Raw genomic sequence first — 14011 nt, 5'->3', positions numbered from 1 at the left:
CCTCTCCTTGCAGAGTACCTCTCATGCAGAACAGTTGCTCCAGCAAACCCCTGGATATTGACTGCAAGGTTGCTGTTGGTCAGATCCAAGACAAAATGCATTCTCTTACCAATGAATGTACCACATAAGTATACTAATGGCTGGAATAAGCATTAGTATTATTAAACACCAATCTAATTATTCTAAAAATGTAATTTAATACTTAAATTTGTCATTGTTTGGGAAATAACACTGAGAAAAAACCCATGAAGCTGCACAACAGTCATTAATAGCCACAGTGACTGTGGATAGAAAAGTCAGGATCTGCCCTTCCTGCACTGCAGTCATGACACAGAAGAACTCTCACAATCAAAATCCTCATAGGAATAATTTGTTTTTCCTGGCATCTCCATGGAGGTCTCAATTTCACACTGAGATCTGTCTCAGCCCAGCCATGATCGGGAGAATGGGGCTGGCTGGTGAGGAGCAGTCTGAGACTCACAGGTGCAGCAGGAGCCTCACAGCAGCTGCTGAACAGCCCCAAATGTCCCTACTTGTGAAAAAGAACAAGGAGATGAGGAAAAAGGGCCATCAGCACGGACCAAAAGTTTCAGCAAATGCAAGTGGCAGAGTTTATGAGATATCATATGCTGTGCGAGTCCTGAGCTCTTCAACGTAACTTCATTAGAAAAATATTATAATACTTAACTCCATCAGGAAATGGTTTAAAGGAAACCAGACACCGCAAGATACATGGCTGAATGCAAAATACCTATTTCAATTAATGCTCAGTCATCAAAACCCATTTCTGCATTAGCTCTCAATAACAACATTTAGCAGGTTTATCTCCTAAGCCTGCTGAAGTTCTAATTGGAAATTATTTTGGAGGCTGTATAACATGCTACTCAATTTGCAGGCTGCAAGCTCAAGATCTCTGTATTAATTACTTTATACACTGAACATGACAACCTTTGAGGAAGCCTGTGTCTCACCTCCCACTTTCTGTGCAGCTTTCCAGCTATTCCAGATCACGGGATTGCAAAGTCTTAGTAAAATTGTATTTTAGTTATAAACAAACCATATGTGACCCCTTCCTTCTAATTTCCTTTCTCTTGCACTTAAGTTTAGCCAACAAAAAACTCTGTGGCACAATCAGCATCCCTTGCAGTCCACAAAATTTCTAAAGGGTTGATACTGTAAGGTACCATGAATAGACCTAAAGGAAATTATTGGTGCAGGGGAAATATGGACAAGATTATTCAGCCATAGAGTTGAGACAGGTCAGAACAGTTTTTCTTCATTTTTTGACTTTCTTAGAAGATCAGTCTATACCAAACAAGATCCACTATGTACTCTTAGTCTGCAGCACCTTCCTAGCCCTTACTCAACATCAGCAAGCCCAATACACTTAGGGAGAGCAGGACACAGCTTCTCACTGGTGAGTTGCCTCCCTTTTCCCTCAGAGTATTTTCATGCCAGCACTAGCTCTGCCAGAAGAATTTAAATCTGAACAACTCTATCTGAATTAATTAGTTTTACAAATACATTTATTGGTAGCATTCCCAAGTCGTTGCTTCACTTACTGGCTGTCAGGCAATGCTACAAGTTACAGCCACCACTTAACAGAAACATCCAAGGAAAACATCACCTCATCCAGAGCCACAAATTAACTGAATAACCACTGCTTCTATCCTGTGCTCAGTACTAAATCTCTCAGACTTGATAAGCACAGGGATGTAAACCTGAAGCTCCTTTTAAGAGAGCAGAGAAAATCACCCACAACAGTAAGTCGGAAAGAGCTTTCCAGTGTGAAGCAAACATACACTCAAGAGTATTGTATTGCAATAGTTAGAGTCACATAGTAAGAAACTTAAATCCCAATTATGGCAACAATTGCCACAGTCCAGAACCTTACTGGCAACTGTCAGTTTGTCACATATTAGGTTTACTGCATGGCAGCAGGGGACTGGCACACACAAGGATCCAGACCATGGGAGCAGAGGGAGGAAAAACACTGTTCACACTCCAGGCACTGGGACTGGGATGGAGATGAGGAAGAGGAAGAGCAGAGTTTGAGGAGCACTAGGACAGAGCTTGGATACAGCAGGTGCAGTCTGAGCAGAAGCATTATTCAAGTTAAACCTGAAAAGGAAAGATCAGGGGACAAAAAGACCAGTATGCCTTGCACTGCCAGAAGCTGGGAATACGGGAGCTCTGAGTCACTGGTTTACTTCTGCAGCAAATGGTACAAATTCACAAATATTTGCAGAAAGCTGCCCTACAAGCTTCAGAAGCAAAACTGATCTGACTTTAGATAGTATATTTGAATTAATAAATATGTTTGAGAACAAAGTTACATACATTAACGTTTAAATTATGGCATTTTGTTAATCTTTAAATTCTTCAAATTGCAAATCTCTAATCTCACAGTCTTACTTTCCATCAGTGACAGTGCTGTAGCAGCACAGTATTTTCTGTGCTTCTGGCACTTCACACACAATAGATGTAAACACTATTAACAGTCACTATGAAGTCACAGTCAGTTAAAATAAAAATATTGTTACTCACAAATACTAATACAAAACAAGCTAAAATAATTTCAACCCAAGCTGTTGTTCATGATGCAAAACTAGAGTTCCTCTTTCATTATGATCATTTTCTTGATCTAAGCATTTGGGTCTTCTCCTTTTACTAAAGAAAAGAGAAATGGCTAATTGAGTCATTGATGCATCTACAACTCTCATGAAAAGACACCACACAACCACAAGGCCATTCTAAATAAAGCAATTCTTTTTAGCAAAGAAATGCACACAACATGAGTAGAACAAGGATTCCAATTTTCTCCACTTGCGAGATTTAGGAAGAACAGGGAAAAGAGAAGTGTTTTTTTTAGTATGACTACATCTTGAATGTTTCAAGAGTTTGTATTTTTCCCTTGGAGGTTCAATTCTCACAGCTGTAGGAGGCTGTCAGCCACATAATTGGCTTCAAAAGTTCCACCAGGTCCTTGATATATCTCCTATGGCTAATCTTGCTGTGAGTAATCTCCTTCAAATATCCTGTTCACATGAATTATCTTCATTAACAAGTAAGGTTAACACAAAACCTCTTTAACTTGCTGACATGATTTTCCTTCCACAAATCCGTCAATCCTGTTCTTTTATTCTGGCCATCACTTCCATGTTACAAGCAAATTCTTCTCCTCCTATGCCAAATCTATTAACAAATCCATTCTCCAGGCAATAGGGTAATCAAGATTATGCCATCCCTGTACCTGGCATTACTGACTGATCTGCATCTTACCTTAAGAATCTTGTAGGGCTTCTCTCATCATGAGCATCAGTGTCGGCATATTGAATAGATTTATTGTGCCTGGATGCAAGCTTTACTCCTCCAATTTTTAAACCAATTTCTGAATGGCAACTTGAATACAAGTTCATCAAGTCAATATAAAAGACTTTTTCAAGCACAGTGAGGCCCAGGTTCCATCAAATACTTAGACAAAGTTAATAAAGCAGTAACTGCCCACCTCCTTAAGTTTTCAAGGGGCTAAGACTCTTTCAGGAAGGATTCCACAGAATATTTTATTTCAAAGAGTTCTGCAGAGAAAAAATAAGGTTTCCCAAAGCTCTGATAGACAGTGGATGAAAGGGGGCAGGCAAAAAGCAGGATAGCATCTTCTCCAGGTTAAGTTTCCAGTTGTTTACTACAGTCTCCTCCTATCCATCAAGGTAATCACACGGCAGATGACAGAAAAAGGACAAGTACTGTGAGGATATACCAGCAAACAGTTATTAAACCATAACCACTGTCCAGTGGCTATGATTATTTATGGAGACTGCAAGGGTCTCACTAACAATCAATTGTAACAGCAGTTTCCTATATAATTGTTACTATATAATTAATGCTGGGCAGTTAGTTTCTAGTGCAATGCTGAATTTTGAAAAATGATTACATGGATAAAGCAATATCCCACACAGCATACACTCCCATGAAGTTTATGTCACAAACATTACAGGTCTAGGATCATATGCACATCAGGCAAAGAGAACATGGCAGCAAGTTATCTTTGTTTTGTGTGATACAGAATAGCTCTGTAATACCTGAGGCAATCAGAATAAAGACAATATTGTGCTTTCCTGTACATGTGTAGTAAAGCCTCTGTTCAGAATGACTGACATAATCAGGAACTTGGTTGGGGACAAAGAATAAAGAGTGACATAAAGTATTACTTCAAATGTAATTAAAATGCTGCTAATTACAATTATGAAAGAATACTACTAACTTATCCAAGGCACTATTTCATATGAAATTAGCCTGTGTCTGATGACTGCAGTTCCCTCAACTAGCAATGTGACAGATTTTAAACAGGAAAGTAACTGAAGTTTATCCCACTCTACTGAAGAAAAAAAAAACCCATTCTATTTCATGCATGAGCATGACTGTATTTCAAACAAAAAGGAGCTGAACATCTTAGACACCTCTCAAGAGTCCATTCTCTTCCTTTCCACATGATCTCACCACCTAAGGAGACAGAACACCCCAGGAACCACCCTTTATAAGCTGTAACCTGCCAGCAGCTCCATCTAACAGATAACTCTTTCACCACCCTCATTATCCATAATAAATGTAGCTGTAATCCTGTGAATTAACTGTAACAGGTTTACTTTGCTTTTCTCTTTTTTAAGGCACAAGAAACCTTACAAGCAATGGTGCTTGTAAGTGACTTACTCCAGGTTTTGCAAAACAATGATTTTAGAGAGTTTTTATGCAAATACCAGCATGCCATGTCCTCACTGCTGGTACTCCTGAACTTATAATTGACTCATCATAGTATGATTTTGGTTGAAAAGGACCTTAAAGCACATCTTATCCTACCCTCCTGCCATAGACAAGGTCACATTCCACTAGACAAGACTGCTCCAAGCCCTGACCAAATTGGCTTTGCCCATTTCCAGGGATGGGGCAGCCACAGCTTCTCTGAACAATTTCACTCAATGACCTTCAGCCACTCAAGGAGCACTAAGTGTTTGATATCCAGCCTACAACTAACTGAGTTGAAAAATTCAGTCCTGCATGTTTTTACTAGTACACACTATGAAATTCAAGTGTACAGAAATGAATGTAAGCTGGAGCTGGCCTTAAGTCTGTGCACTCATGGTCAGCTCATGCTGAGTCAAGTGAAACAGAGTGAAATAAAAATGAGTGATGTGCAAGGTCAAGCAGAGGATTACTCTGGGTACTCAGGGCATTACTTGCCCAAGTTCAGCTCAAGTCTAATAATGTGCTTCAGTGAAAGCATGTCAGTGCTCCTGTGTCAGCCCCAGGACACAGATGGGCTCCTGGCACAAGCTCTCCACAGCTGATGCTGCTGGCCCCTTCTTGCTTCACATAAAAATCATATGTGCCATTAAATACAGCTCTGACCAAATGGCAGCAGCTATGTGATCTGCAGCCATATTTTTGTGACAGGGAACTCTATCCAGAACAGTCACACAGCACAAATTATTCAAAGAGACCTAGGTAATAAGCTGACGACAAATTCTCTTACAAATTTAAAAAGCCAAACTAGATTGAGTGCAGTATTACACAAAGAAATTTCAACATGCAGAAAAAGTCTGAGAAAATTTAAATGGAATTAGCTGAACATTTATTTCACTATCAAACTTTAGAAAAACCAAAATTATGAAATCATTTTAAAATTCTTTACAAATTACAGTAACACAAATACGTAGAAAGCGTTTATTAAAAATAAAAACTTGCCTTAAATAACAACAATAACTCAATTATTTTACCTACCTGCAAGGTGGCAAAAACATTGAATCCTTCATGAGCACAGATCCAGAAAGCAGGATATACCAGCATCTTGCAATAGTTTCTGAGCTGTAAGAAAAGAAATCATGGATATGTACTTCTCCTTATAGCACCTTAGAATTATATTATCCAAAATATTATTGCAGTAAAATAATGGTTTATTGTTCTACCAGTTTAATATAAGAACCTGAGAACTCCAACTGGACCAGGATTTTTTTTTATACATTCACATAAGAGATGTTTCTTACACTTTACATTTTGACATGTAACTCAGTTTAAAAATTTACTTTATTAAAATGAAATTTTAAGCAAAAATGTTTTATTCCAGTGAAAGTATGCACAAAGGCTATAAATACAGGACAGCACACAACCCCACACACAGATATTGACCTGCTCCTGGAGCAGGTGTGTGTCACACATAGCCACCACACCAACGAGCAGGTGGCATCTCTTTTATACTAGGGTGTGCTGGAAGCTGTGCCTCATACAGAAAGCTAGGATTAACTATGAGATGATAAATATACCATAAGCAATGCTAAAAATATGAGGGAAATAAAAGTATATTTTCCTCCCAGGAAGAGCCTAGAGAACAGTAAGCTAAAATACCAATTTTTGCAATGTGCAGGGACGGGGTTTGAGCTCCAGCCCTGTCCAGCACAGGCTGCTCCGTGCAGGCAGTGCCAGCTCCAGGGATACAGTGCCACCTACTGAGCTGAGTGTCACCAGACTGCAGAGGGGACACCGCCTGCCTCGCCATTGTCACCTGGTGTCACTGACACACACACACACACAGATACCCCTCTGCTGTCCCTGGGGCTGGAAGGTCGCGGGCGCCTCTCAAACACCAACCCTGCACTGCTGCCACAACCACCGCTGCCAATGCTTTCAACCAATTACTGACACGGACTGAACAGCAAATGACATATAACAACATGCAAGCATTGGGTTTGCCCACATTTCTGCAGAAGAACTCCAACAAGTGCTGGGTACTCACCAAAAGAGAACTTGGTTGCCCTTGTACCTCTCATAGCGGGCACTCGACGACATTATTCTGAGGGAAGAGGAAGGGAAGTTTAAATTCAATTTTAATCCCCAAAGATCATAAGACATTAATCACTGCATTTCAGTCGAATCACTTTCAGGCTCTAAGACCACAAATTCAACTATTTCTTTTATTCTAAACAAAGGATGTGCTTAACTGGAAAATTCAAATTATTATGGTGCTCTTCATTATCCAAACAGATAATATACAGCATGTTTTCCAAGGGTTTAAATCACTCCCACACATTGGAATTACCCATAGCAACAGAACTGAAAGGAACTAAAATACTACCAAAGCACTTTTTGTGCTTTGTTGGCCTTCCATTTTATGGATTCTGAGACCATCAGAATGTCTGAAGCATTAAAAAACTTTTGTAATCTGGAGTTAAGACAGAGCACTGTCTACACAGTAGACAAATGGGAAGCAAATGGGAGTAACCTCTGCCTTCCTTCTTAGAAGAGCTAATTAGTTTAGATTCTGTGCTACATTATGGCAGTGACTTAACTCAGCAGTGGATTTGGCCAATACTCTGCCACCTCAAACTGCAGGCAGACAAAAGCTCTGCTTAGCTCCACAAAAATGCAGATGTCATAGATGTAAGTGTGCTAAAAAACACACAGTGCAGAGTACTTCACCTTAGCTGATGTTCCCTGAAGTGTGATAGTATGTCCAGCCCATGAAGGAAAGAATAGATAGTATTCAAGTCCTAAAACAAAAAAAAAAAAAATCACATAAGCAATCTCATTCACATCTAATCACTCAGTGTTACTTTTCACATTCTGCACTAAGTTACACCGAATTATACAAAGCCCAGATAAATAGATAGGTCAGGACACACATAGACTTGAAGAACCCTGTCTACACTTGAGCTGTGGCAGTGAAAAGAGTGAAGTGTAACTGATGCATAACCACTGACCTGAAAAAAAAACATTAAAAAAATCTCTGAAAATATTATTTATGTTAATGGATACAGCAGCAAGCAACACATGGAATAAGACAAATAGAGCAGGCCTGTTCACCCAAGGACAAAAACTGTTGAAACCTTCTAAGATCTCTTTAAAGAAGGAATTTTTCAAAACCAGTGAAAAACCAAAGCCACTGTATAGGGTGCAGAGAACCACCAGAGTACCTTTTCATAGCAAAGGGGTTCTATTTAGAGGGGAAAAACTCTTTCATGTCCACCTCAGACCCAGCTGGCAGGCCCACTACAAACTACACCATCCTACTGCCTCTCTTGCTCAGCCCAGTCCAGGTCTGGAGGGAACATCAAAAAGTACCCAAAACACTCTTGGCAAAGATGAAAACAGTAAAGCTTTAGAGGTCTCTCACTCCTACTGCCACTAGTCAATATCACATCAGTGTCACTAGCAACCACAGAAACAAAACTATTAAAACATGAAGATTATTTTGCTTTATAAACTGAACTTTACATAGAAGCTGTAATTAGGAGATACAGCTGTTTAAACCTCTCACCAGACAGAATCCTCTTTAGTCACAAAAATATCTGTGCTGATGGTGCAGACCACATGGCAGGGGACAGCTCACTAGGGCTATTCAGCACTTAATTTACTGTCCTGAACAGGTGGGCAGTTAGAGCCAAACACACACACAACAAAATCATTATACACCACAGGGCAGTGTCTCCAGCTTGGCCTTGGAAGGTATGTTCTGAATTTTCAAGTGCTGCATTTATCCAGTGTTTACATAAGATAAATCAATATGAATGCTGGTCTCAGAATTTACAATGGATTTACTTTAGAAAAGTTCTTTGGCTTCATAGTCCACATTTAGCAGCATAACTGATATGAACTGTTGCATCAAATGAAAGGTCAGACATAATTGCAGACCATGTAAAACCAATAAAACTCTGATTTTTTTTTAAAATGTCATTACCAAATCCCATTAAAATTAAACAGAAGGCCTGAATTTGTAACACATTTACAAAGCACTCATTTCACACAGTCCAATCTCATTTTAATCATGCAACCTGCCACAAACATGTTTTTGTTAGTGAAACCATCCAGGAGCACTACGGATAGACTCCAAGCACACTACAGCCTGTCAGAGGTGGGCACCTGGCAGCCAAAGGGTCATTTCAGATAACCAACAGCTCCTGTTTCTGAGCTTTCCTGTTTCTGAGCAGGGAACTACACCAACTTCTCCACCTGAAAGCATCAGGCACAGAAATGCAGCAACTATACACTCAGACCATATAGTGGCTTAGTAGTTAATATTATCTGATTCTCCCAGGCCAAAAGAAGGATATTCACAACTCCTGTCAAAGTTGGGTAGCCAGAAGAGAATCAGTATTTGGTATCAAAGCTGAATTTTTTAAGTCTTCATAACTCATTTTGTCTATATAGGTTTTCCTATATTTTCCAGTACTTTTTCACATAACTGGGACTAAGATGTAACAGAACATCTTGACAATGTTTTAGATAAGCAGTTCTGTAGCTATGAGTTACAGAAAACTGTAAGCAGAAACAAGAGCCTATGTTCCCCTTTTATTCACAGTTTTTAACTTCTGCATATGAAAAATGACCACATCCTGACTTGTAAATTATTCTCTACAACTCCCCAGAATGCAGCAGCCCCTTTGCAATTTCACTCAGCCTGGAGTGACTCCTGCACTCCACCTGCAGCACTCAGGACTGCTGCACTGATCCACTGAAGAGCCTGATGATCAAACAGTTGGCAAATATAAGGGATAAACATTTGCTTAAAGGGATACATGTCTGGAAAGCATCCCCAAGTCCAACCTCATCTGTTGAGCAGCAGCAGCAGAGGGAACAGCTGAGCACGGCACAGGGAAGGCAAAGGCTCCTATTCCCTCACCCTGCACAAGGCATTTAACTTACACTGCCCACTACTGCTGCTCTAATGCTGATAAATAACAAACCACATGATAAATGCAACTCACTACACAGCCAGGTGGTGCATCAACAAGCTAAACACAACAAGCTACACACAGCAGTTTCTATAGGTGGTTTCAGATCAGGATTTGTAATGCTTTCCCTAAAAATACCTGACTTTTAAAGCAAGCCCCTCTTCCCAGTCATGCAGAGAAGGTGATTCTGAGTGCCACTGAGCAAAAGAACAACGCAGCAATCTCTGGGAAGGGCTGTGAGGTTCCTCTTTCTGCCAGCACCTCAAATATACCCATCCAATCTGTTTTCCATGTCTTGGTAGAAAGCCTTTTTTGCTTGTTTGAACACATACAACCAGGGGTAGAATTGCTCCTCTCCCTCAGGTGCCACTTCAGATTCTAACACAGGAGGGGATAGTGCAAGTGGTGCATATATCCCAGGTTTTCCCAATAAAATGAAAATTACCATTACCTATGAAAATCAATCATAGTTTGTGAAGTTTTCTCTATACTTCCAAGTCATTTCAGACTAAGTGCTTAAAATAGCACTTGAAATTACATTTCCCAGACTATATTTAGAGTCTCATTCTATATCTTTGCCCACAAGGAACATCAATTAATCTGAGGGTGGCGGGACATGGGCAGGGGCTGTGGCCACCTTGTGGACAGAGGCTGAAGTCCAGCTGCACCACGCTCTCAAAAATCCTCCTCCCACAGAGCTGAAAGCACTTCTTTCTCTAACTCAAAGTTTACAATAGCTTATAATATTATTTTCAGTTTTATTTTTAAAACCAGATTTATTTCACCACAGCAGTTATAAACAGTGATCAAGCATAACCTCAGTACAAAGGGCAGAGATCATTTTCACAGATACTTTCTGATACTCACTAAGAAAACTGATGTCAAAGGGCAACATTCAGCATCATATCAGCAGAACACAAAACATTTGCTGGAATTTTACAGCCCCTTTCCACATCCTTCCGTATAATCTCTTTACTTATTTTTTCTGTCAAAATCCAACTGAGACACAACTATTGATGAAACACAATTTCTCCACACGCTCTAAGCTAAAGAACAAGGTTAGAATGAATTTATTTTGCAATCTTTTCTTCAGAGCTTTTCAGCAGCTGAAATAATAGCTGAAACTGCAGCACAGGATCTACCTGCAAATGCTATGCCCACAACAGATTCTTCAATCTCTGACAGAAAACAACCTTGACTAAGGTTATTTACAGAGAAAGTAACTCACATTATCTATTCAACTAGCTAAAACTGCAGCTCCAGCAACTCAAGGGAACGTGGGAAACTGAGCAAAGAGTAATCAGGCAGTTGTTAATCCTGTGAGAAAGGAGATTTTCTATACCATAGAGAGGAAACATGAACACCGCAACCGCAGTGATCCCTCACCAAGCTGCCCAGGACAGATCATTCCCTGCCTCCAGTTCTCACAGCAGATGTGTTTAAAAAAAGCAGAGGCCATCTGTGTCTTCAAATGATTCCCATGGCAGAATACAGCGTATGAACAGCGTGGGCTGCAGCAGCAGAGCAGAAAGCAGGGGATGGATGGCTCTGAGGATGGCGCTGTTATCACAGCACTGTGGTCAGCAGCAGCCTCAGCTGCTCGCGGCACCAGATTTATCATTCCAGCACACACAGCCTTCAGCAAAAAGCTTAACCAGCTGCTCAACCAAAGGCGGTATAAAAACACAGAGATTGTAGTGACAATACCATGTTGTATAAATATATATTCTTTTATAGCAACATCCTCATCCCAATATAGTTAGAAGTGAGCCACCTGAACACCCAGACCACTTCTCATTTTCCCTGCCAGATGCTAACTCTCAGATATACCAAAAGAGGGGAAAATAAAAGAAGCATCAACTAAACACTCACACTACAAAAGTAAAGGGACCAGCTTATCCCAACACATTTCTTTGAAAATAATTCACTCCTATTTTTTTATTGCAAGGACGGTGAAATATTAGTTTCTTAATTGTAAGATGTAACTTTTTAAAATAAAGAAGTAAGTACAGTCAGCCAGAAAAATCATGAGAAAAATATAATCCAAACTCAAAGTTGCTGAGGAAGTGGTGGTCACACTTAAGTTTCATTATTGGCATCTTTTTAAAATACAACCAAGATCTGGATGTTTCTGAACAAGCACCAACAGTACAGCAGCACCAATGACAAGCAAAACTTGCAAGTAGATATAATTTCCTTTTGCTTCACCCTCTTGTCACCCAGTCTCTGGCTTTTAATCCAAGAAACATCTTTACAAACTTGGAACAGTGGTCTCGAACATGGAGTTCTGACCACAAAGTTTCCCAACCAACAACAAGTCCAGGCAGCACAACTGTAATTCACATGACCTGCATCCAGATGCTTTAAGTCCACAACAAGGTCCAAGACAAATCTTCCTGCAATGTTAAAAGCAGGAGGTAAAAGGGGTAAAAGCAATGGAAAAAAAAGAAAAAAAAAGAAAAAAAAAGAAAAAAAAAAAGAAAAAAAAAAAAAAAGAAAAAAAACCCCAAACCCCTACCCAAAAAAACCAAACAAAAACTAAAACCAATTAAAAAAATAAAAGCAGCTCTGAAACAAGGAATGGAATGACTGCATCAAAAGCAACTTTGCCCCTCAAAAACACAAAACAAAAAACTAATGCTTCACTTTATGTGACCCCAGCCAGGTGTTCCAGTGACATATTATTATTACTATTATTATTAAACACTAAACAGGAAATCTGGTCTATTTCTAAGGATAATAAATTGTTCTGAAATTACCTCATAGTTGTAAATTCTGATTAATCTCACATAGAGACAACCTCAGTAATTGCAATCAGGTATTAGGGATGCTGAGGAAGTGATAAACCCCCAGAGACTCCTCTGAGCACTGCCTGTCATGTTGTGTCCTTCATGGCAGCAGCAGAGTCAGCCCAGATCCGGAACAGCTGGAACAGCTGCATCAGCCCCTGGCCAAGGGACAGCTGCTCACTGCAGCATCCAGGGATGCTCCCAAATCCCAGTGAGCCTGGGCCGCACAGATACCCCAGATCCACCCTGAACCTGAACCAAGGGCTCCCAAAGAAAGCAGACTGGCAAGTGTTATTCAGTCAGACAGGAGTTTTGCTCAGGGAATGAGAAAAGAGCAGAACCTGCACCAGAGCACCAGCACTTCAAAGCTGCAAGTAAAACCAGCTGTGTCAGCAAGTTGCAGACAGATTGCTCTCACATGCAAACCTGTCCCAAAGAGCTGCACAAAACCTGTCTCTCAATCCATCCCAAACACATTAAATTCCTCCTGCAAGAACATATGCTTGGCTCACTCAAGGCTCCCCAGAGCCAGCCCACGCAGGCTGCCGAGCCACCCAGGATTCCCTGGGTCACACAAAACCTGCTTCTACAAAAGCACAAAGGATGACTGATGGGATTTCACATCCTTTCCTTTTCCAAGCTAAGGCGCTTGGCAGGATGCATATTTTATATGTTTCAGAGCAAACAAAATATTAGTATTTTCTAAAGATTTTATGAAGATTCAGTCATGTGACTAAGAATATACTTTAAAAGAAATAGACACACATTTCTGCCTTTGAACCAGCAGTTAAAACATATGGCAACAGCTTCCCAAATTCCAACGGCTCTCAAAAAGACCATCATGTACAAAATCCACCAGGTACAAAATCCTCCAGGGAAGGAAGCTGCATGGTTGAAAGGTACTTTTCTGTTTGTGGGCTGCTTAGCTTCTTGTCCCTTTCCAGCGCTCTGAGCAGAAACAAGGCTGGAAACAAACTCCATCAGAATCAAGCACTCATCTGGTTTCAGGACAAGGATTTACACAGCCTCTTGGACAGTGTCTGAATTTCTCTGTATTAAAGTTGTTATTTAAAGTGCCCAGATTTCAGTAAAGCAAACAGAGGTGATTCCTGGAGCACAGAGCACAAGCTGTGTAAGCTCTAAGTGGGAGGCTCCCTCCAGCCCAATGCCATTACTTGCTTCTCAGTGATTCAGCAGGCTCCTTATACAGATTGAATGCAGCTTTTATTAGGAATCCTGTCAGGCTCAATAAAGACTTTGTCACCCTTGGGGAGTGGGGGGGTGTAGCAGAAGAGAGGAAATGTTACTCAGCATGGTTTATGGTTTTCATTGCTTCCCTTCCTGTTGCTTCATCGAAGGCTGGAATCCGTGCTGTTTCCTTTAGTTTCTGTTTAAGGCCAATTTAAAAATAGTACTCCCAAATTCTTTCCTGATACTGTAATACCAGAAATAAAAACACAGAAACATGTTGTAGTTCACTAATCCATATTTTACACATTC

General features: G+C 40.3%; 1 protein-coding gene across 1 annotated transcript in view; it reads right to left on the bottom strand.

Moving 5' to 3' along the window:
- The window catches only part of RAPGEF6 (Rap guanine nucleotide exchange factor 6), a 121905-nt gene that overhangs the window by 89094 nt on the left and 18800 nt on the right, over nt 1-14011 (bottom strand). The window contains exons 2-4 of the mRNA XM_058815214.1: nt 7471-7541; nt 6788-6844; nt 5779-5862 (exon numbers count right to left, since the gene is read on the bottom strand). Coding sequence (XP_058671197.1) covers nt 5779-5862; nt 6788-6844; nt 7471-7541 — 212 coding nt within the window. The remainder of the gene's footprint in view (nt 1-5778; nt 5863-6787; nt 6845-7470; nt 7542-14011) is intronic.

Source organism: Ammospiza caudacuta, chromosome 16 (assembly GCF_027887145.1).
Source record: "Ammospiza caudacuta isolate bAmmCau1 chromosome 16, bAmmCau1.pri, whole genome shotgun sequence".
Lineage (NCBI taxonomy): Eukaryota > Metazoa > Chordata > Aves > Passeriformes > Passerellidae > Ammospiza > Ammospiza caudacuta.
Note: the sequence above shows the minus strand (reverse complement) of the source record. Positions and strands in the feature narration are given on the sequence as shown.